The following is a 21,490-nucleotide window of genomic DNA, read 5'->3' as shown; positions in this document are numbered from 1 at the left end:
TAAGTACAGCAGGGAACAGGGGGTGGTCAGAGTGTAGGGTGTAAGTCCACTTTTTTCCATTTTTTTTTTCTGAAAAAGTGAACTAACCCTTCAAAAAAGATCTAAACCATGACTGGATGACATTCAGTTTGCTAAAGCACACACATAGGTTGGACTCACACACATGGGTTAGACTCACACACATGGGTTAGACTCACACACCTGGGTTGGACTCACACACATGGGTTGGACTCACACACATAGGTTGGACTCACACACATAGGTTGGACTCACACACACATAGGTTGGACTCACACACACATAGGTTGGACTCACACACACATAGGTTGGACTCACACACACATAGGTTGGACTCACACACACATAGGTTGGACTCACACACACATAGGTTGGACTCACACACACATAGGTTGGACTCACACACACATAGGTTGGACTCACACACACATAGGTTGGACTCACACACACATAGGTTGGACTCACACACATAGGTTGGACTCACACACATAGGTTGGACTCACACACATAGGTTGGACTCACACACACACATAGGTTGGACTCACACACACACATAGGTTGGACTCACACACACACATAGGTTGGACTCACACACACACATAGGTTGGACTCACACACATAGGTTGAACTCACACACATAGGTTGGACTCACACACACACATAGGTTGGACTCACACACACACATAGGTTGGACTCACACACACACATAGGTTGGACTCACACACACACATAGGTTGGACTCACACACACACATAGGTTGGACTCACACACACACATAGGTTGGACTCGCACACATAGGTTGGACTCGCACACATAGGTTGGACTCACACACATAGGTTGGACTCACACACATAGGTTGGACTCACACACACACATAGGTTGGACTCACACACACACATAGGTTGGACTCACACACATAGGTTGGACTCACACACAGGAAGGAGACGTCGCTGGCCCCGCCGCCTGGTATGGACTTAAAGGGGAACCCCAACGCCGAAAAAAATCGGCATGGGGGTCCCCCCCAAGTCCACAACAGACCCTTGTCCGAGCACGCTACCCAGCCGGCCAGGAAAGGGGGGGGCGAGCGAGCGCCCCCCCTCCTGAGCCATACCAGGCTGCGTGCCCTCAACATGGGGGGTGCCTTGGGGAAGGGGGGGCTGCGCGCCCCCCCACCCCAAAGCACCTTGTCCCCATGTTGATGAGGACAAGGGCCTCTTCCCAACAACCCTGGCCGTTGGTTGTCGGGGTCTGCGGGCGGGGGACTTATCGGAATCCGGGAGCCCCCTTTAATCAGGGGGCCCCCGGATACCGGCCCCCCACCCTATGTGAATGAGTATGGGGTACAATGTACCCCTACACATTCACCTGTAAAATAAAAGTACAAAAAAAACACAACACACGAGATAAAATACTTTATTGCACAGCTCCGGGGGTCTTCCGTCTTCGGGGGTCTTCTCGCCGGACTCCTCCGCTATCTTCTTGTAGCTCTTTTGCTAGCGGAGGAGTCCGGCTTTCTTCCTCGCCGCCGGCCTCTTCTTCCGACTTCGGGGGTCTTGTCCCCCTCTTCGGTTCTTCTGCCGGGCCACCGTGCCTTCTTATAGCTCTTTTACAGGCAGTGGCCCGGTCTTCTGTCGCCGCCGCCTTCCGTTCTTCTTCTTCTTCTTCTCCAGGAGATGTTGACTCGACGATCTCTCCGGCCGCAATGCCAGGGACGCGCTGCGCTGCCACTTATACAGGGACAAGGGGCGGTGTCACATGGGTTTATGTCACATGGGTTGGTCACATCGGTTGATGTCACATGGCGACAGTCCCAGCATCCTCCGGGACTGTGACATCGTAAGGGGGCGGGGTCACCATGTGACACCAACCCATGTGACATAAACCCATGTGACACCGCCCCTTGTCCCTATATAAGTGGCAGCGCAGCGCGTCCCTGGCATTGCGGCCGGAGAGATCGTCGAGTCAACATCTCCTGGAGAAGAAGAAGAAGAAGAACGGAAGGGTCCGGCGAGAAGACCCCCGAAGACGGAAGACCCCCGGAGCTGTGCAATAAAGTATTTTATCTCGTGTGTTGTGTTTTTTTTGTACTTTTATTTTACAGGTGAATGGGTAGGGGTACATTGTACCCCATACTCATTCACATAGGGTGGGGGGCCGGTATCCGGGGGCCCCCTGATTAAAGGGGGCTCCCGGGTTCCGATAAGCCCCCCGCCCGCAGACCCCGACAACCAACGGCCAGGGTTGTCGGGAAGAGGCCCTTGTCCTCATCAACATGGGGACAAGGTGCTTTGGGGTGGGGGGCCGCGCGGCCCCCCCTTCCCCAAGGCACCCCCCATGTTGAGGGCACGCGGCCTGGTGCGGCTCAGGAGGGGGGGGCGCTCGCTCACCCCCCCTTTCCTGGCCGGCCGGGTAGCGTGCTCGGACAAGGGTCTGTTGTGGACTTGGTGGGGGACCCCCACGCCGATTTTTTTCGGCGTTAGGGTTCCCCTTTAAGTCCATACCAGGCGGCGGGGCCAGCGACGTCTCCTTCGCGGGCCCCGCCTACCTGGAGACCCGCTCAAAATGAGCGGACTTTTCTCTGGGCGGGAAAAGTCCGCTCATTTCAAAAGTACGGCAGATTGGCATACACACGGCCGGATTGTCCGCCGAAATGCGAGTCCGGCGGGAAGATTGGAGTGCAACACGGCATTCTAAGTCCGCCGTACTTTCGGGTCAAAAAAGTATGCCGGAGCCTACACACGGGGGGATTGTTTGGCGGACTTGAGTTTGCCGGACTTTTCCACCCGCTTGTTTGATCGTATGTACGCGGCATAACACAGTACACTCTCCTCACCCTTCCTTGGTTCCTGATGAACTCACCACCGTGGGTGATGAGATGTGAGTGCCCACACAGCCAGTATAGCGGTTTGTGTATTTGAAATCTCAGACTCTTCTAACCCTTCTTTCTGCGTGGTTTCTGGAAGGGCCCAGAGTGATTCTGATTGGTCAGAGCAGGCACAGAGTATCCCACTGATCCATCCTGGAAGGAAGTGCTGCAAGGAGAAGATGGAGAAGAGCTGGGATTTCAAATCCATGGACTGTTGCACCATCTGCATGGGCACTGAAATGTCATCATCCACGGAGGTAAGTACAGCAGGGAACAGGGGGTGGTCAGAGTGTAGGGTGTAAGTCCACTTTTTTCCATTTTTTTTTTCTGAAAAAGTGAACTAACCCTTCAAAAAAGATCTAAACCATGACTGGATGACATTCAGTTTGCTAAAGCACACACATAGGTTGGACTCACACACATGGGTTAGACTCACACACATGGGTTAGACTCACACACATGGGTTAGACTCGCACACATAGGTTGGACTCACACACACATAGGTTGGACTCACACACACATAGGTTGGACTCACACACATGGGTTAGACTCGCACACATAGGTTGGACTCACACACACATAGGTTGGACTCACACACACATAGGTTGGACTCACACACACATAGGTTGGACTCACACACACATAGGTTGGACTCACACACACATAGGTTGGACTCACACACACATAGGTTGGACTCACACACATAGGTTGGACTCACACACATAGGTTGGACTCACACACACACATAGGTTGGACTCACACACACACATAGGTTGGACTCACACACACACATAGGTTGGACACACACACATAGGTTGGACTCACACACATAGGTTGAACTCACACACATAGGTTGGACTCACACACACACATAGGTTGGACTCACACACACACATAGGTTGGACTCGCACACACACATAGGTTGGACTCGCACACATAGGTTGGACTCACACACATAGGTTGGACTCACACACATAGGTTGGACTCACACACATAGGTTGGACTCACACACATAGGTTGGACTCACACACATAGGTTGGACTCACACATATAGGTTGGACTCACACACATAGGTTGGACTCACACACACACATAGGTTGGACTCACACACACACATAGGTTGGACTCACACACACACATAGGTTGGACTCACACACACACATAGGTTGGACTCACACACATAGGTTGGACTCACACACATAGGTTGGACTCACACACATAGGTTGGACTCACACATATAGGTTGGACTCACACACATAGGTTGGACTCACACACATAGGTTTCCACTATTTTACCCTGTATTGTAAACTAAGTGTTGCTGGTCACTTCACAGCCTCTTTCCTACATTTCCTGTCTATGTTCACCCACTCCGGGATAGGTGGCTCATCTTTGCTCTGGACCGGTGTTCTGGCAGATAGTGTCCTGCCATCATATAGTGTCCACCCCGTACTGCGCATGCGCAGTATGGGGCAGAAGAAGCTTCGGAAAATCTCAGAAGATGAACGGCGCCTGCGCCGTGAGTGGAGGTGGTAGCCCCACCATCCAAGCGGACATAGGGTTGTGAAAATTAGAGGGCCCCTTCGCGGGCGAGTGGCCCTCTCGGCTCAAGCTATCTCGGCCTCGCTGCGCTCGGCTCTTTTATATTCCAACTCTATGTCCATTTGGATGGTGGGGATATAACCTGGACTCACGGCGCAGGCGCCGTTCATCTTCGGGTATTTTCGGAATGTGTGTGTGCGGTGTACTGCGCATGCGCAGTACACAGTGGACACTATCCAATGGGGGACTGTATATGATAGGACACGGGCTCCCTGATTTTTCCCTGAAATTACACTCTGACTAAAACAAGCCATAGATTATAGAATTTTCTTTCCTTCCACCAAGGTTGGAAGAAAAGAAAATCGCTTCATTCTCCCCATCAGCACATTCAGTGTTGTTGGGGGAATCCCTCCTGCAGTGCTATTGTGTTCTGCTGGAAATCCCTCCTGCAGAACACAATGATCACTGCTGGCAGCTATAGCCTGAAAAATAATCAGACAGGCTGGTTGTAATGACGTCAATCGATGGATCAACTTCAGTACAACCAGCCTGTCCATAGATAGCTCGAATCTTGATTGGTCTCCACTGAACCTGCTGAGATTCGATCCATCTATGTCCGGTTTTAGTTTGCACATGTCAGATGAAAGATGCATTATTTATTCTTGTTGAAAAGTGCAGGCAGGAGGTGGGGTAGTAACACAGAGTCTGTAGGATTACTTTCTTTGAAAATTGTTGTCACCCTCCTTACAATCAGATGTGTGATAGTTAAAACAATTATTTTTTATATCAGTGGTCTGACTGTGCTTACATCTATGTTGGCTGCAGGGAACTTTTTAAATTGAAAGGGTAACTCCAAGGGGCAGCCTGTCGATTACGGGTGCACGGGCAGCACCCCCCCCCCCTCCATCGCAGCCTCCCCTATCCATGCGTCTGGCCCCTTTCAGGACACCGGCGCATGGATTCCAATGCGGAGGGGGTGTTTTTTTGAAGCACCGATTAGAGCCAGAGGCTCTAATAGGGTTCAATATAGGGTGTGCTCTATTTTTTTTTTTTACCAAAAATATGTAGCAGAATAAAAATTGATGAAGAAATTTGATTTTTTTACATTTTTTTTTTATTGGATATGTATTATAGAAATTTTTTTTTTTTTTTCAAAATTGTCAGATTTTTTTTGTTTATAGCGCAAAAAAACGCAGAGGTGATCAAATACCACCAACAGAAAGCTCTATTTGTGGGGAGAAAAGGACATACATTTTTATTTGGGTATAGTGTCACACGGCCGCTCAATTGTCAGTTAAAGTAATGCAGTGCCGTATCGCAAAAAAATAAATTTTCCGGGGCTGAAATGGTTAATCTGAGAAAATGTACCATTTAAGAAAGGAATCAGATCATTTTGAAATGAATGGCAGATCTCTGGTTTATGAGATTTGCAAATTGTTTTTATATAGATTTCACACTGCGTCCCAAGTTTTTTGGAATTGGGGTTGTAGTTCATATTTAGTAGCATTTTCTGTATACATTAATAAAGGAAAGGGTTGCTTTAAACAGCATATTTTCTTCTACAAGGCTCTACTATAGAGCTATACCGCCAGTGCTGAATGGGCATTGTGCCCGCACTGTACATGTACTGTCACTTAGATAGTCATGTTATGTTTCGGTCAAGGCTGAAGCTTGGCAGTTCAAAAGCCCATCTGCATAAGCACTGCAAGCCTAACAGCACACAATGTAAAGATAGGGATGTGCAGATCAGGGGAACAATAGACTGAAATGTGCTTTTATATGCAAATTATCAAGGGCCAATACAGCCCTCTGCTATGTAACACATTGTGAGCTTTTATTAGAATTACGAGAGAAAAACAATGTGAAAGCAAGCTTTAACCCTTTCACTTCCAGAGCCATTTTTGCATTTTTTTTTTTTTGCACATGTTTAAAAAAATTAATTTAGGCCTGAGGAGTACACAAAACCAACAAATATATATTTTCTGAAAGCAGACACCCTAGAGAATAAAATAGCGGTAGTTGCAATTTTTTTTTATGTCACACAATATTACTGCGAAGGTCTAGGAAACGCAAAATTTCCTTAAAAAACAAACAAACAACACACCAACGTTTATTTTAGGGCAAACAAACGCAATAAAATACAAAAGATGAGGTCGCACTGAGTAAATAGATACCCAATGTGCCAAACCTTAAATTTATGTGTGCCTGTGAAATGGCGACAAACTTCAGTACCCTATATTTTCTATAGGCGACGCTTCAAAAGGCCCCTATAGGTATCAGTTTAGTGGTACAGAGGAGGTCTTGCGTTTGAATTATTGCTCTCACTCTGGCATGCGTGGTGATATGTAACATCGCAATCATGTGTATCGCAATCAACGTTTTCATGTGTAGGCGCCCCGACGCATGCATTTACAGTTGTGCATTTACATGCAGGTGCGTTTGCGTGTTTATGCATTTACCCTCAAGGGTGGGGGGGCCTCAACATTTTTTTGGGGGTGGGGGGGATTTTATGTGCTTGGGTGTAACTTTATTTTTTTTGCAAATAAAAATTATTATTTTTTGTTACTTAAAGCGGTGTTCCTCTCCCCCTCCTTTCCACGGTGCCAACATTCTTACTGTGGGCGCACGGCTGTGGCTTCACAGCTGGGCACATACTGCACATGCATGAGCTGCGATGCATGCTGTGATTGGCCGGCCAATCTTCTGGAACCTGTAATGTGTCCCAGAAGATTGCAGGGAGGGAGGGGGAATAGGTGAACTTCCTGCCGGCGCCGCAGAGCCCCAGGAGGAAGTGGGAGCTGAGTGCTTCTAAAAAGAGTGTATCGCCCCCCCCCCCCCCCCAAATGACATGTCAAATGTGCCATGTCAGGGGGAACCTAAAATGGAAGTTCCTTTTTGGGAGGAACTCCGCTTTAACTTTTTTCTTCACCCCAGGGGACAAAGCGTCCCCTGTGTGATTATTTTTAGACCCTGCATGTCTCCTCTCTACTCCACTGAATGTTTTGCAATGCAGATTGGTATACCAATCTGGCATACCATATACAATCCGGGGGGGAGCTGCAGCCACCGGGTTGTGTTTTTGAGAAATTGACAGGCAGATTGCTTGCATAGGTATTGATACCCCCACTCACTCACTTTTGTTGCCAGCGGTTTAGACATTAATGGATGTGTGTTGAGTTATTTTGAGGGGACAGCAAATTTACACTGTTATACAAGCTGTACACTCACTACTTACATTGTAGCAAAGTGTCATTGTCAAGTGTCATTGTCAGTGTCATTGTCACATGAAAAGATAGAATAAAATATTTACAAAAATGTGAGGGTTGTACTAATTTTTGTGAGATATTGTATATTTCCACTTGTGTGTTTTGTGACTTTTATGACACAGCAGCCCATGATATGAGCTGATCCCTACTCACTATGAGCCATAGGCATGCCCGCGGGGTGTGCCGGGTGTGTCTGGGCACACCCTAATGTGTGTCCGGAGTCTGAGCATATATGAGGTGGTGTTAACATGTGAGTATACCTTCTTTTGATTGGACTATACAGGTACTGAGATAAATAGAGTATATACTGTTTATATAGCCAATGTATACCATCTGATAACACTGGGAATTGTACAATAGATGAATGTGGGGACATTTGAAGACTAGGAATAAGCTCAGGCGTGTTCGCATGGTCCACGTGCAGAGCCCACAAGGAAGTTGTCACAGCGCTGCAATAATCACAGGCAGTGAGACATTTCCCGATCTCTGCAGCTGCGCATCGGGGCAATGTCTCACTGCCTGTGATTAGCGTAGCTCTGCGCACACTTTCTGATGGGCTCTGCACGTGGTACATGCGAACACGCCTGAGCTCATCCTTATTGCAGACTATAGAGTTCTTAAGTTGGTGAGAAAACACAGAGGATGCTTTTTTTTTCACCTCGCTCATGCATTATAGGTGAGTATATTGGGTACACTTGGGCTGAATGTTATGGATTGTTGCTGATGACACATATCCTTGGAGAAGTTTAGTGCCTTTACTGGGACTGTCCTTAAAGCAGGGTTCCATCCTAAAGTGGAACTTCCGCTCATCGGAAACCCCCCCCCCCTCCGGTGTCACAGTTGGTACCTTTCAGGGGGTAGGGGGGTGCAGATACCTGTTTAAGACAGGTATTTGCACCCACTTCCGGGCACAGACTCTTCCTGTCCCGGCGTGCTGTCTGCCGGGACACCCACGGGTCCCAGAGACAGCACCGAGCATTCCTATTGCGCTGCGCGACTCGCGCAGTAGAGAACCGGGAAGTGAATCCGCAACGCTTCACTTCCTGATTCCCTCACCTAGAATGGTGGTGGCAGCAGCCGAGAGCCGAGCAAACGATCAGCCTCGGCTGCCAACATTGTTGGATTCTGGGACAGGTGAGTGTCAATTTATTAAAAGTCAGCAGCTGCAGTATTTGTAGCTGCTGGCTTTTAAGATTTTTTTTTTTACAGTGAAATCCCTCTTTAATATCTGCTGTAGTGTAAGGAATTAGGGTGCTTTCACATTACTCCATTGAAAACGCACTAAAAACACATTTACGTTTTTAAAGTGTTTCCAGTGCATTTTCTGGTTGCCTTACTCCCAGCATGCATCTTTACTCAAAAAATGCACCATAAATGCAAAGAAATGTTTTTGTGTTTTCCATCCATGTTAATAGTGAGCTGCGTTTATGTTGCGCTTTTGAAAAGCGCACCAAAGATACAGCATTCAAGACTTTTTAAAACGTACCACACCTGCAGAGCAGTGGTGTGAAGCATCCCATAGGATTAAGGGGTGGTTTACACCATGAATCGTATAGGAACGTGCTGTGTGTTCCTGTTGCAATTCCCATGCTATGGCTATGCAGGGAACAATGCGATTTCAGCACATTCAGTTGAATGGGCTGACTTAGTGCTGGACCACACAAAAGGTAGTGCATGCAATACTTTAAAAAACAAACAGCAACGAAATCATGTAAAACCGTGAGATATGGTGCAGGCAAACATACTGCATTTTCAACCTGCAATTGGGGTATCGTTACGGTAACACTGACAGATAATAAATGCAGTGCGTTTTGAGTGTGTTGCGGGAAACGCGCACAAAACGTGGTTTTCTAGCACCACATTCTGGTGTAATTTCACCCTTAAAGAGAAGTATTATTATTTAATTTTTCTTGCGTTCTTAGTGAGGTAAAAATGAAGCAAAAACGTATTAATGTGAAAGGCCCCTAATACCAGCTTCCACTGTTCTAAATACATTGGTGCTGGGTTGGCCTTTGTGGTTGTACAAAGCAGAAGATTTTAACTGGAATTCAAGCAATCTGGATTGACACTTCATGTTAATTGTGATACTGTCACAGATGATATTTTGGAGGTGATGCGGTACAGATTATAACAATGTATTATGTTGATGTACCATACAGCCACAACTTACCTCCTGAAGAAGTGGACTGTTCTGTGAAACACGTTGAGACTGCACAAGCCCTTACCAGGATATGCTAGTCTATATATTTTCGAGTACCATGAAAAGTCCCACATTTCTATAGATCTATAGAGTACCATACTTGTTCCATTTGTTTCAATTCACTGTCCTGGAAGTAGTATGCAGATCAGGAGTTCTAATGTTCCTTCAGCTTCACTACTTGCTTGCGTGTTCCTGTTCAATACTCCAAAATTAATGACACTAGAAAGCCAGACATTTTCAGAGGGTGGACAGCAACAACAGCCTCTGTATTTGTCTCAGTACAGGTTTTCTTTAATGTGACCCTGTCATGAAATAAAAGTGTCCTTGTAAAAGTAAGGGAATACTTACCTTTCCTACTGTCGGTGCTGCTAGAATGCTTCTCTGTTCAGTGGAAATCTCCATCTGAAGGCTTCTGGAAGACCCACACTTCCAGGAGGGTCAATCTCCTGTATCCCCAGCAGCTCCCACTGGTTCCTCCTGCTGACCCCATTACATGAGTTGGCAATGACCTGGAGGTCAGCAGGAGGAACCAATGAGAGAAATTGAAACGGCAAAATTCACACCTCTGGGTCCCACTCACGTTGGTTCCACCTACTGACCTCCAGGTCATTGCTAACTCCTGTAATGAGGTCAGCAGGAGGAACCAATGAGAGCTGTGGGGACCTAGAAGTGTAAATTTCCCAGTGCACACCTTAACCCCCACTCAACTTCACCTTTTTTTCCATTATGTAATTGTCAGACAGCAAAATGACATGATATGGTATGGTATGGCACACCCTGGAGAACAGAAGAGAGGACATTGGGGGTGTGAAAACTTAACTGTCAGTTATACAATGATTAGCAGAATGATGTCAGAGGTAGATGGGGCAACTATGGGCTCTGTGGTTGATCAGGAAATTCGTTAGAAGAGAAGTGTACAACTGTGCAGGGAAGTTTGTGACCGATGTAGCATGTCTTGTACAGCTACAAATATTATAAAGACTTTCCTTTAAAGGTGATTTTTACTTTTGTTATAAAAAGCAGGGCTTTTTTTCTTAAACAATAGGTGCTGAAACTCAACCACAACCCCCCTAAACCCCTCCCCCCACAAACACCCATTAAATACCAGGATTGCATTACAGAGTGGAGCGTTCAGGGGGGTTACACACAGAGTGCAGAGCCGTCACTTGTAAACAGAGAAACCGGACTTCTGTGTTTACAAATGATTGTGGTGAGCCGGTGTTCTGCCGTATAGTGTCCGGCCATCAAATAGTGTCCGCTCCGTACTGCGCATGCGCAGTACGGAGCAGATGAACCTTCGGAAAATATCCGAAGCTGAACGGCGCCTGCGCCGTGAGTGGAGGAGGTAGCCCCACCATCCAAGCGGACATAGGGTTGTGAATTTTAGAGGGCCCCTCGCGGGCGAGCTTCACTCGCCACGCTTCGGGCTCGACCTCGCTGTGCTCGGCTCTTTTTTATTCCTACTCTAGGTCCACTTGGATAGTGGGGCTAGAACCTGGACTCACGGCGCAGGCGCCGTTCATCCTCGGCAATTTTCGGAATCTGTGTTGCTGTGTACTGCGCATGCGCAGTACGCAGCGGACACTATCCGATGGAGGACGTTATTTGACAAGACACTGGCACCAAAGGGTCTGAGCCAGAGGTGGTGGAACTCAGTTCCACCAAGTTCCACCTGAAAAAAGCCCTGGTTATATGCATAATAATAACGATTTAGACTTCAGCATTTTACCTTTCGTCAGAGTTCACTGTGTTTTGTTCTTGCATGTTCTTCTCAACCAACTCTTGACTTGGTTTTCCAGGATTATCTGCCTCAACGTAGTTTGGTTTGTGGTTGTCACCAACAAGAGTTTTTGAGTTAGGATTATTTGGGCTTTCAGTTGGGTCAGGTTTTAAATTATCCACCTTGTGATCGTTCTCACCATTGTTTACATTGGTTGCGCTCAGGTTTGAACTCTTTGATTTTGTTATTGCTCTCTTGGCTGACATCACAGATGGAACCACTATAATTTCATTGGATTCGTCATCTAATAGGTCATTTGCTGATTGTGACAACATGGCAGAAGGCACGTTCTTGCTTTTCTCTTTCTTGGATTTGGTTCTCTTGTTGGATCTAGGCATTGTTCCCATATGGCTGTACATGTCACTAGACCGAGCATAGGAAGGACTCCTGGGTATGGAGGTGAGGTCATCCTGAGTCGTCTCCAAAATGTTGTTGAAGCTGGCATTACTGCTCAGATTTGTATCTTGAGATTCCCGTCTACGGAAAGCTCGTGGAAGGTTACTCAGGCTTCCAAACACACTTAATTTAAATAGTTCTGTAAACGACATAACAACATTTGAGTTATAGGGGTAGCTTTACAAATGTTCTTTGCATTAGGTTTAAAAAAACATCACCGTGTACAAAAGCCCAGGTTCCCCTAGACCAGTGTTTCTCAAATCCAGTCCTCAGGCCCCCCCAACAGGTCATGTTTTCAGGATTTCCCTCAGATGAAACGGCTGTGGTAATTGCTAAGGCAGTGAAACTGATCAAATCACCTGTGAAAAATAATGGAAAACCTGAAAACATGACCTGTTGGGGGGGCCTGAGGACTGGATTTGAGAAACACTGCCCTAGACCCACCCCAGCCTGTGATTGGACAGTTAAAAGGAAAGCAGCACAGTAATGAGCCAATTTCCCCGTCACTCTGTTTTCTCTTCCTATCAGCATGACTCTTGTCAGCACATGAACCTTTTGGTTCCTTGTACTGCTCTTCACTCCAGCTCTGCCGCAAGAGATAAATACAAGTCACATTCAGGTCCTTACACTGAAGTATTAACGGTTACAAAGCTGCATTATGCAAAATGTTCTTCTATCTATAAAAAGTTCAGCTTTAAGTCAGCCCAGGAGAAGAAGAATTTTCCGGTATTGTCATCCAATTAATAAAAATTACTACCATAAAATAATATCAAATAACGCACACTTCAGCGCAATGATGTATTGTATGGCCGACACAAATCTTCCATATTTTGCAGGAGGCTAGGTGGGAACAGTGATTATCACCCTATGCAAACTATAGTTCCTTTTTAGACATGTATAGAATGAATACATTGGGGAAGGTTAAGAACCTCTGAAAGGTTTTTACTGCTGTCTGGGGCTCCTGTGGTAAGACTCCTCCTTACCCCCTATCCTAACCCTATCTGCTTTTTAAAATGTTTGTAAAGCCTTACATATACCAAGTGAAGTTACTGGTCTCATGTGATACACAGAGATGAAACAAATCCCCCTACATAAGTTGCACCTGTTTATCTGCAGTATATTATTCTCTACATCTGATCAAAGTGCTGAATTTCAAAGGTTGTCTGAGAGTTCAGAAAAAAATTGGGGCAGAGAGCTAAAGTCACTCTCTCAGTGAAGAGAGCTCTGAGAGCTAATTGGAGGAAGGGATATACCCCCCTTCCGACATAAAAAAATGGCAGATTCTCTGTGCTAGGGAAGCCTCCGGTAGCTTGATGACCTCACATAGCGTGGCTCCGCCCTACATGTTTTGTCAGAGTTGACGTCTTCTGGGGTGTCTTCCTATCCATACACAAGTGTAACTGTGACATCTTGTCTAATATGACTTCTCTATAACTTCTGATTCATATTTTTCTGGTAATCCTCTGCTGTTTTTTCCTAGTGGTGGCACACAGGAACAGAGCAGAGGCTGTCAATCTGCTGGAGGTTCCTGCCCTGTCAAAATTTTTCTCTTGTTGTCAGGAAAACTTGTCAGAAGTGATTCATGCTTATAGCAGAAGAATAACACAGCAGACAGAGATGACACTTATTTATTTTAAGTACACACTATAGCGGGATATTCTTTGTTCATATTTCATGGCTGATGTTTACAACCACATTTAATGCACTTTGTGACTCCAACTGAGATTTTACTCTACTTCCTGCCTTGGTGATGAAGCTTTCACTGAAGCAGGATATGAGGAGACATTTACTTGTTGAAGCCAGAAGACAGCAATAAAAACCTGGCATTGGGTACTTGCCCTTCCCTCCCTATCCAAGACTGATATAAGCTTTGGACGGAGTTAACCTTCAAATCAGAGGATGCCAAACTTTGCAGTATGAGGGCCATATTGTATATTTTACAAAAATTCACAGGTCAAAAAAATGAGTTTTATAAATGAATGGATAAAATCTAATGAATGGCATTTATCAGAGCTGCCCCTTACATCAGTGTTCCCATCAGAGTGACTTCTTACATCAAAGTCCCCATTGGAGTTTTCAATTTCATCAGTGTCTCTATCAGAGTTCCATCTTACATCAGTGTCCCCATCAAAGCCCCCCATATAATCGAAATCGTGCATGTGGATCCTAAGGGTCGGTTCACACAGGGGGCGACACGAGGCGACACGACTTGCCGTGCCGCGACCTGACAAGTCGCCCCCGTTCTGTACAATGGAACCGTTCTAAGAGGAGCGACTCGAGTCGCTCCGACTCAGAAAAAAGGTTCCTGTACTACTTTTGGGCGACCTCGGGGCGACTTGCATTGACTTCTATACAGAAGTCATTTGCAAGTCGCCGCTGAGGTCGCGGCAGGTCGCGGCGAGGCAAGTCGTGTCGCCTCGCATCGCCCCCTGTGTGAACCGGCCCTTATGTGAAAAATAAATAGCTGTGAGCACGCTATGAGATATGTATCACAGTAAGCAACTGTAGTATACCAAATATGCGGCGCTTGGGGTGTCAATAATTGCAAACAAAATCTTATGTGAAACAAAACAAATTTAAAAAAAAGACATATGAAACAAAACAAATCAGTTCCTCCGTGAGTATTTTTCACAACTTCATACAAAGCCCAAACAGTGTGTATAGCCACCATTAGGAAATAAACAGCAGAGGCTTACCAGAAAAATATGACTCAAGTTATAGAGAACACAGATGTCAACTGTGACAAAACGTATAGGGTGGAGACACGTTATGTGAGGTCATCGAGCTACCAGAAGCATCCCTAGCACCAAGAATCAGCCTGTTTTTTATATCATATACAGTGCTGTTACTATTTAGTATTAATGTGAGTGTGATATATATGTTTTAAAACATTTATGCATTGGGTTTTACACTATGTGCAGCAGTGCTCTCCTTCTTTCTTTGAGCATGATGGTCCTATAATTGCAGAATTGTTGACAAAATCTCTGGTGGTGCTGGGTGCTTTCTTGGAAACCTTTCTTGGATCCTGTGTCCTGCCTGTTTTCTGCCCTGGTGATGCTTCTTGCTGGCTGAAATCCCAAATATAGCTTGTGACTTACCCATATACTGGTGTAACTGTCTAATATGACTTCTCTATAACTTGACAGTCATATTTCTCTGATAAGCCTCTGCTGTGTTTTCCTAGTGATGGCCACCTTGGTGAATGGGATAGTTATATAGTAGGTGAGGTTGAAAAAAGACACAAGTCCATCAAGTCCAACTTATATGTGTGATTATATGTCAGTATTACATTGTATATCCCTGTATGTTGTGGTCATTCAGGTGCTTATCTAATAGTTTCTTGAAACTGTTGATGCTCCCCACTGAGACCACTGCCTGTGGAAGGGAATTCCACATCATTGCCGCTCTTACAGTAAAGAACCCTCTACCTAGTTTAAGGTTAAACCTCTTTTCTTATCATTTTAAGGAGTGGCCATGAGTCTTGTTAAACTCCCTTGTGTGAAAAAGTTTTCTCCCTATTGTGAGGTCACCAGTATGGTATTTCTAAATTGAAATCATATCCCCTCTCAAGCATCTCTTCTCCAGAGAGAATAAGTTCAGTGCTCGCAACCTTTCCTCATAACTAATATCCTCCAGACCCTTTATTAGCTTTGTTGCCTTCCTTTGTTCTCGCTCCATTTCCAGTACATCCTTCCTGAGGACTGGTGCCCAGAACTAGACAGCATACTCCAGGTGCGGCCGGACCAGAGTCTTGTAGAGCGGGAGAATTATCATTTTATCTCTGGAGTTGATCCCCTTTTTATGCATGCCAATATTCTGTTTGCTTTGTTTGCAGCAGCCATTGCTGAGCCTATCATCTATGTGAACAATACTCACGGAAAACTGTTTTGGTTCACAAGTTTTTTTTATTTTTCTGTTTCACATATGATTTTATTTGATATAAAAGACAATATACTGTAAGTGTGGCCCATTTGGTATACTAAAGCCCCCCATATATTAGTGTCATGTCAAAGACCCCCCCTTACTTCAATGAGCCCCCCCATACATCAGTGTTTCTATAAGACATAAGAGTCTCGCTTCCATCAGAGCTCCCCATAGATCAGTGCCCCCATCAGATCCCCCCAACTTAATGGCCCCCATACCTCTGTTAAGCTGGAAATACACTATTAGATTTTCAAATGAAAATTACAATTTCAAGAATGTTCATTCAATTTTTTGTGCACATCAACTGCTGGGGGGGAGAGAGAAGCAAAAACTTCTCAGTAGTCTGGAAAGCACCCACTCCCGCTGTGATTGGACACAGCGGGAGCCAATCAGTGGGTCCAGTTGATACGTTGTCCACCAGGACCCGCCGATCATTCTCAGGAGAGGCAGAACGGCCGTTTGCCTATGTAAACAAGGCAGACCGCCTTTCTGTGGTAGGGGAAAAAATGTAGATTTTGTGTACCTGCTAAGCAGAAACACAGATCTTTGTCTTCCTCTAGTCAAAGCATCCCCCCACACAGTTTAAAGCACTCCCTAGGGGCACAATTAACCCTTTGATCGCCCCTGATGTTAACCCCTTCCCTGCCAGTTTCATTAGTACAGTGACGGTGGATTTTTTACAGCACTGACCACTGTATTAGTGTCACTGGTCCTTAAAAAGTGTCAAAGGTGTCAGTTAGGTGTCTAATTTGTCCATCGCAATGTCACAGTCCCGCTAAAAATTGCTGATTACTAGTAAAAGAAAGAAAATCCCATAGTTTGTAGACGCGATAACTTTTGCGCAAACCACTTATTGGGATTTTTTTTACCAAAAACATGTAGTAGAATACATATTGGCCTCAATTGGTGAATAAATTAGATTTTACATTTTTTTTTTATTGGATATGTTTTATAGCTTAAAGTAAAAAATAAATAAATATATATATATATATATATATATATATATATATATATATATATATATATATATATATATATCATTTTTTTTTAATTGTCAGCCTTTTCTTTTTTTTAGCGCAAACAATAAAAACCCCAGAGGTGATCAAATACCACCAAAAGATAGCTCTGTTTGTGGGGAAAAAAAAGGGACTTCGATTTTATTTGGGTACAGCGCAAACGCAATTGTCAGTTAAAGCAACACAGTGCCGTATTGCAAAAAATGGCCTGGTCATGAAAGGGGGTAAAACCTTCCGGGGCTGAAGTGGTTAAATAAAACCACTTATAAATGACAAAAGTATATAAAGATAACCTATAATCAATCCACTTACATTTTTTACTAATAAGTAATATATCAAACTAGTTATTTTGATAAAAGCTAAAATCTATAAAGCCATATACACAGTATTCTTCAAACTGCCTTTAAGTATACTGGCATTGAAAAAAAAAACATGAGGAATAGCATAGTATCCTTCTTTTTTACAGGCATCGCATGTATGTGTGCATGTCAACCCCGCGGCCAGGCCCCTCATCTACTGTCACTCTAAATGACAATATCTGCCCATCTATAGGCAGACTTAGGTCCCTAAAGAAGACATGCGGTAAAACACAAAGAAAAGGACAGTTCCACGTACTGAACTGCAAAATGAATCTTTCATAAGCTTCCTGCCCTAAAAGGGTTTTGGTCACATGAGACTTAGGCCACTATAAAAAGATGTTTATCTCCTTGTGATGACGGAACCACAAAGTCTGTTATGGGTCACTGAGGATATGTGAATATATTGCAAACATAAATATCGCTTTTCATCTGTAATACACAGATAACAGTGTTACCATGTCTGACTTGAGCATTCATGTGCACATCCACCTTCAAGTCTAAAGCTGGCCTTACTCTAGTAGAAATGAATTTGGAATTTTTCTTTCTGAGAACGTTAGTTTGATTATCTAATGGTTAGTTTGCATCAAATCAGTGTTTGTTTTTGACTGCAGAGACAAGAAAATTAGAAGGAGCAGGATGGAAAAAAAATTCTTGAATGAATGAATTTCTAACAGTGAATGCGGTTTTCATTCAGGAAATTACATTCATTTCAAAATCAAATGTTAACATCTATTGACTGGAATGGTATCAGGTGATTGGAGAAAATGTAGCACCAATATTTAAAAAGGGCCCAAAATACATCCATGGGAATTACAGACCAGTTAGCCTAACATCAATAGTATGCAAGTTCTTGGAGGGGATGATAAGGCAGGGGTTGACAAATTTGCTTGGAATCTAGGAGCCAGCTAAAAACGTTAGGAGCCAGGTCCGTTACGGCGATCCGGACCTGTCCCTGGCCTGACATGGAGACGAGCGAGGGGAAGATAGCCCCCAGCCCCCCACCTGTCTCCAAGTAATTGCCCATAGCTCTTAGAGGGACATTTTATTGATTGAATCTTTTTAAAATTGCATTTTAGTGTAAATATTAGATCTGAGGTCTCTCTGACCCCCCAGATCTCATATATAAATGGACCTGTCCTGCTTTTTTCTATTACAAGGGATTTTTACATTCCTTGTAATAGGAATAAAAGTGACGCACATTTTTTTTTTTAAAGAACAGTGAAAAAAATAAAAGTTAAAATAAGAAAAATATTTTTTTTTTAACGTGCCCTGTCCCGCCAAGCATGCGTGCAGAAGCAAACGCATATATGAAAATGGTGTTCGAACCACACATGTGAATTATTGCTGCGATCGGTAGAGTGAGAGCAATAATTCTAGCCCCAGATCTCCTCTGTAACTTAAAACATGCAACCTGTAGAATGTTTTAAATGTCGCCTATGGAGATTTTAAAGGGTGAAAGTTTGTCGCCATTCCATGAGCGGGCGCAATTTTGAAGCGTGACATGTTGGGTATCGATTTACTCAGCGTAACATTATCTTTCACAATATAAAAAAAAATTGGGCTAACTTTACTGTTGTCTTATTTTTTTTTTATTAAATAAATTATTTTTCCCCAAAAAAGTGCGCTGGTAAGTCCGCTGTGCAAATACGGTGTGACAGACAGTATTGCAATGACCACCATTTTATTCTCTAGGGTAGTGATGGCGAACCTTGGCACCCCAGATGTTTTGGAACTACATTTCCCATGATGCTCAACTACACCGCAGAGTGCCTGAACATCATGGGAAATGTAGTTCTAAAACATCTGGGGTGCCAAGGTTCGCCATCACTGCTCTAGGGTGTTAGAATAAAAAATATATATAATGTTTAGGGGTTCTAAGTAAAGGGAAGGAGATAGGCTGGCAGGCAGGGAAAGCTCCATTAGCATTGCTGGTTGTCATTCCAACGGCCACCACAAGAGGGCGCCAGATTCCAGAAGGAACCATAGGATCGCAGAAGGCCTCAAAGCTGGGGGCTCAATTACCGGCCGCCGGCTGCGCGGCCCGACGCGATCATGGCGGGGGGGTTCACGGAGACAGGATACCCCCAGCTGTGCTGCCCCAGGTGCCAGGTCGCTAATTCTAGTCGCAAATGCGACCTGGCGCCCGGGTTTTGTCGAGCCCTGTGATAAGGGACTATATACAAGAGCCCACATCTCAGTAATTCAGAAGGAAGGGAAACATTGTGTTGGATTGTGAGCTCCTTGAGGGTAGGGACGGATGTGAGTGTGCAATGTATATGTGAAGTTCTGCGTAAAAATTGATGGTGCTATATGGGTATCTTAAATAAATAATAATATAATAGATGAGCATCTTAATGAGACACAATGTACAGGGATAGGAAATAATGTAGACACTCACCTCAGGTTGAACCGGATGGACTGGTGTCTTTATTCAACCTTACTAACTATGTAACAGTCGGTGACACCCATATAAAATCTCTGCCTATGCTGACAACCTGCTCTTTTCTTAACAAATCCGATGATATCACTGCCAAACCTCCTTAGAGAATTTGATATCTACGGAGCACTCTCTAACTTAAAAATCGATTTTTCTAAATTTGAAGCAATGGGAATAGCATTACCACAGCATTTCCTCCCAACTATACAATCTAACTTAAGCTTTAAATGGACAACGTCCACATTGAAATACTTAGGCACGTGCATACCATCTGACCTCTCCTGTATATATGAACACGACTACCCACCACTACTAGCTATGACCCGTGGGGTTATTAGACAAATGGCACAAAGGCATGCACTCATGGTTGGGGTGGTGTAACCTATTAAAAATGAGCATTTTACCAAAATCTTTTTTTACCCCCCTCTTATTTTAAACAGGTCCAAGCTCTGTTTACCTGCTTTGTCTGGGTGCATAACAAACCTCGCACTCAATTATCCCTCCGGAAACAATTTGGTGGCCTAGCACTACCTGATATTACCAACCAAACCACCTTGGCAGGGTCATCGATTGGAGACGCCACTGTAAATAAAAACTCTGGGTGCAGATAGAACAGAAACTACTATTCCCCTGAAAAGCAAACTATGGTACTGCGACTCCCTACCCATAGAACTAAAGTCTCATCCACTGATAGGAAACACACTGCGACAATGCTCCCAGGCCACTTTACTAGCTTCTCTAACAACAAAAGAATCGCCACTGACCCTGATTCTAGGATACCCCCACTTTCCCTCGGGACTATCACCGACAACATTCAAAACATTACGAAACTCCAACTGTGAACATGCCCCCAGGTTTGTGATTGGGGGAAGGTGGCCCACCATTCTGGAGTTAATGGACTCCGCAGGCCCCTTTCAACTCACGTTCTGGAATGCAGCGCAAATACACCACTTCCTTCTTTCTACCCCCAGAACTTCACCCATCAGCTGACCACTTTTGAGGAATTTTGCTCTGGAACCGACTCCCTACCTCAAGTTCTCTCCAAAACATATGCACCCCTGAACACCCCTCCAGAACAACCACAGCTATCTTGTCTAGCAAAATGGGAAACGGATCTCCGCCATACTTTCACTGCGTCTCAATAACAAAATATGATAAGATCCCTCTCCCTCAAATCATCACTGTGCACCAAAATTCAGGAAACCGATTTCAAAATTCTAACAAGATGGTATCTAACGCCCCGGCCATTTACATGCTATCTTCCTCGACACACCAGATCATTGCTGGAGATGCCAGAGAGACAGGGACAATCTTACACATCTTCTGGGCCTGCCACAAACTGACGAAGATCTGGACGGCTGTCCGCACGATCTCCCAAAAATTCACAGACTTTCAGATTTATAATGACCCGGCATTCTTTCTGCTACATATATCAACTATCCCCACTAGAGTCTATAGAAAGTCCATACTACGACACTTGCTAAACCGCTGCTAAATCCTGCATCCCTTTGCTCTGGAAACAACAATATCCAACGACCACTGCGACTTGGCTGAAGAAAGTAGAAAATATAAAAAAAATTGAAGATCTGATTCTGACAGCATAAAACAGAAAACCTGGAGCTTCTGGAATATGTTAATATTCTCAGACGAGGGGAAAGCCCTCTTTGGGACAGAAGCCTCCAAATAACT

At 44.7% G+C, this 21,490-nt stretch overlaps 1 protein-coding gene across 2 annotated transcripts in view; it reads right to left on the bottom strand.

Annotated features, from left to right (window-relative positions):
• SH2D3C (SH2 domain containing 3C) overlaps positions 1 to 21,490 on the bottom strand; it is a 145,738-nt gene that overhangs the window by 81,669 nt on the left and 42,579 nt on the right. For both annotated transcript variants that reach the window (XM_077478722.1, XM_077478721.1), the window contains exon 2: positions 11,619 to 12,204. In XM_077478722.1, coding sequence (XP_077334848.1) covers positions 11,619 to 12,028 — 410 coding nt within the window. In that variant the 5' untranslated portion in view covers positions 12,029 to 12,204. The remainder of the gene's footprint in view (positions 1 to 11,618; positions 12,205 to 21,490) is intronic.

The sequence above is a fragment of the Lithobates pipiens genome, unplaced genomic scaffold (assembly GCF_037356315.1).
Source record: "Lithobates pipiens isolate NorthernLeopardFrog02 unplaced genomic scaffold, aLitPip1_a1.2 Scaffold_1, whole genome shotgun sequence".
Classification (NCBI taxonomy): domain Eukaryota; kingdom Metazoa; phylum Chordata; class Amphibia; order Anura; family Ranidae; genus Lithobates; species Lithobates pipiens.
This window is presented reverse-complemented; position numbering and strand designations above follow the sequence as displayed.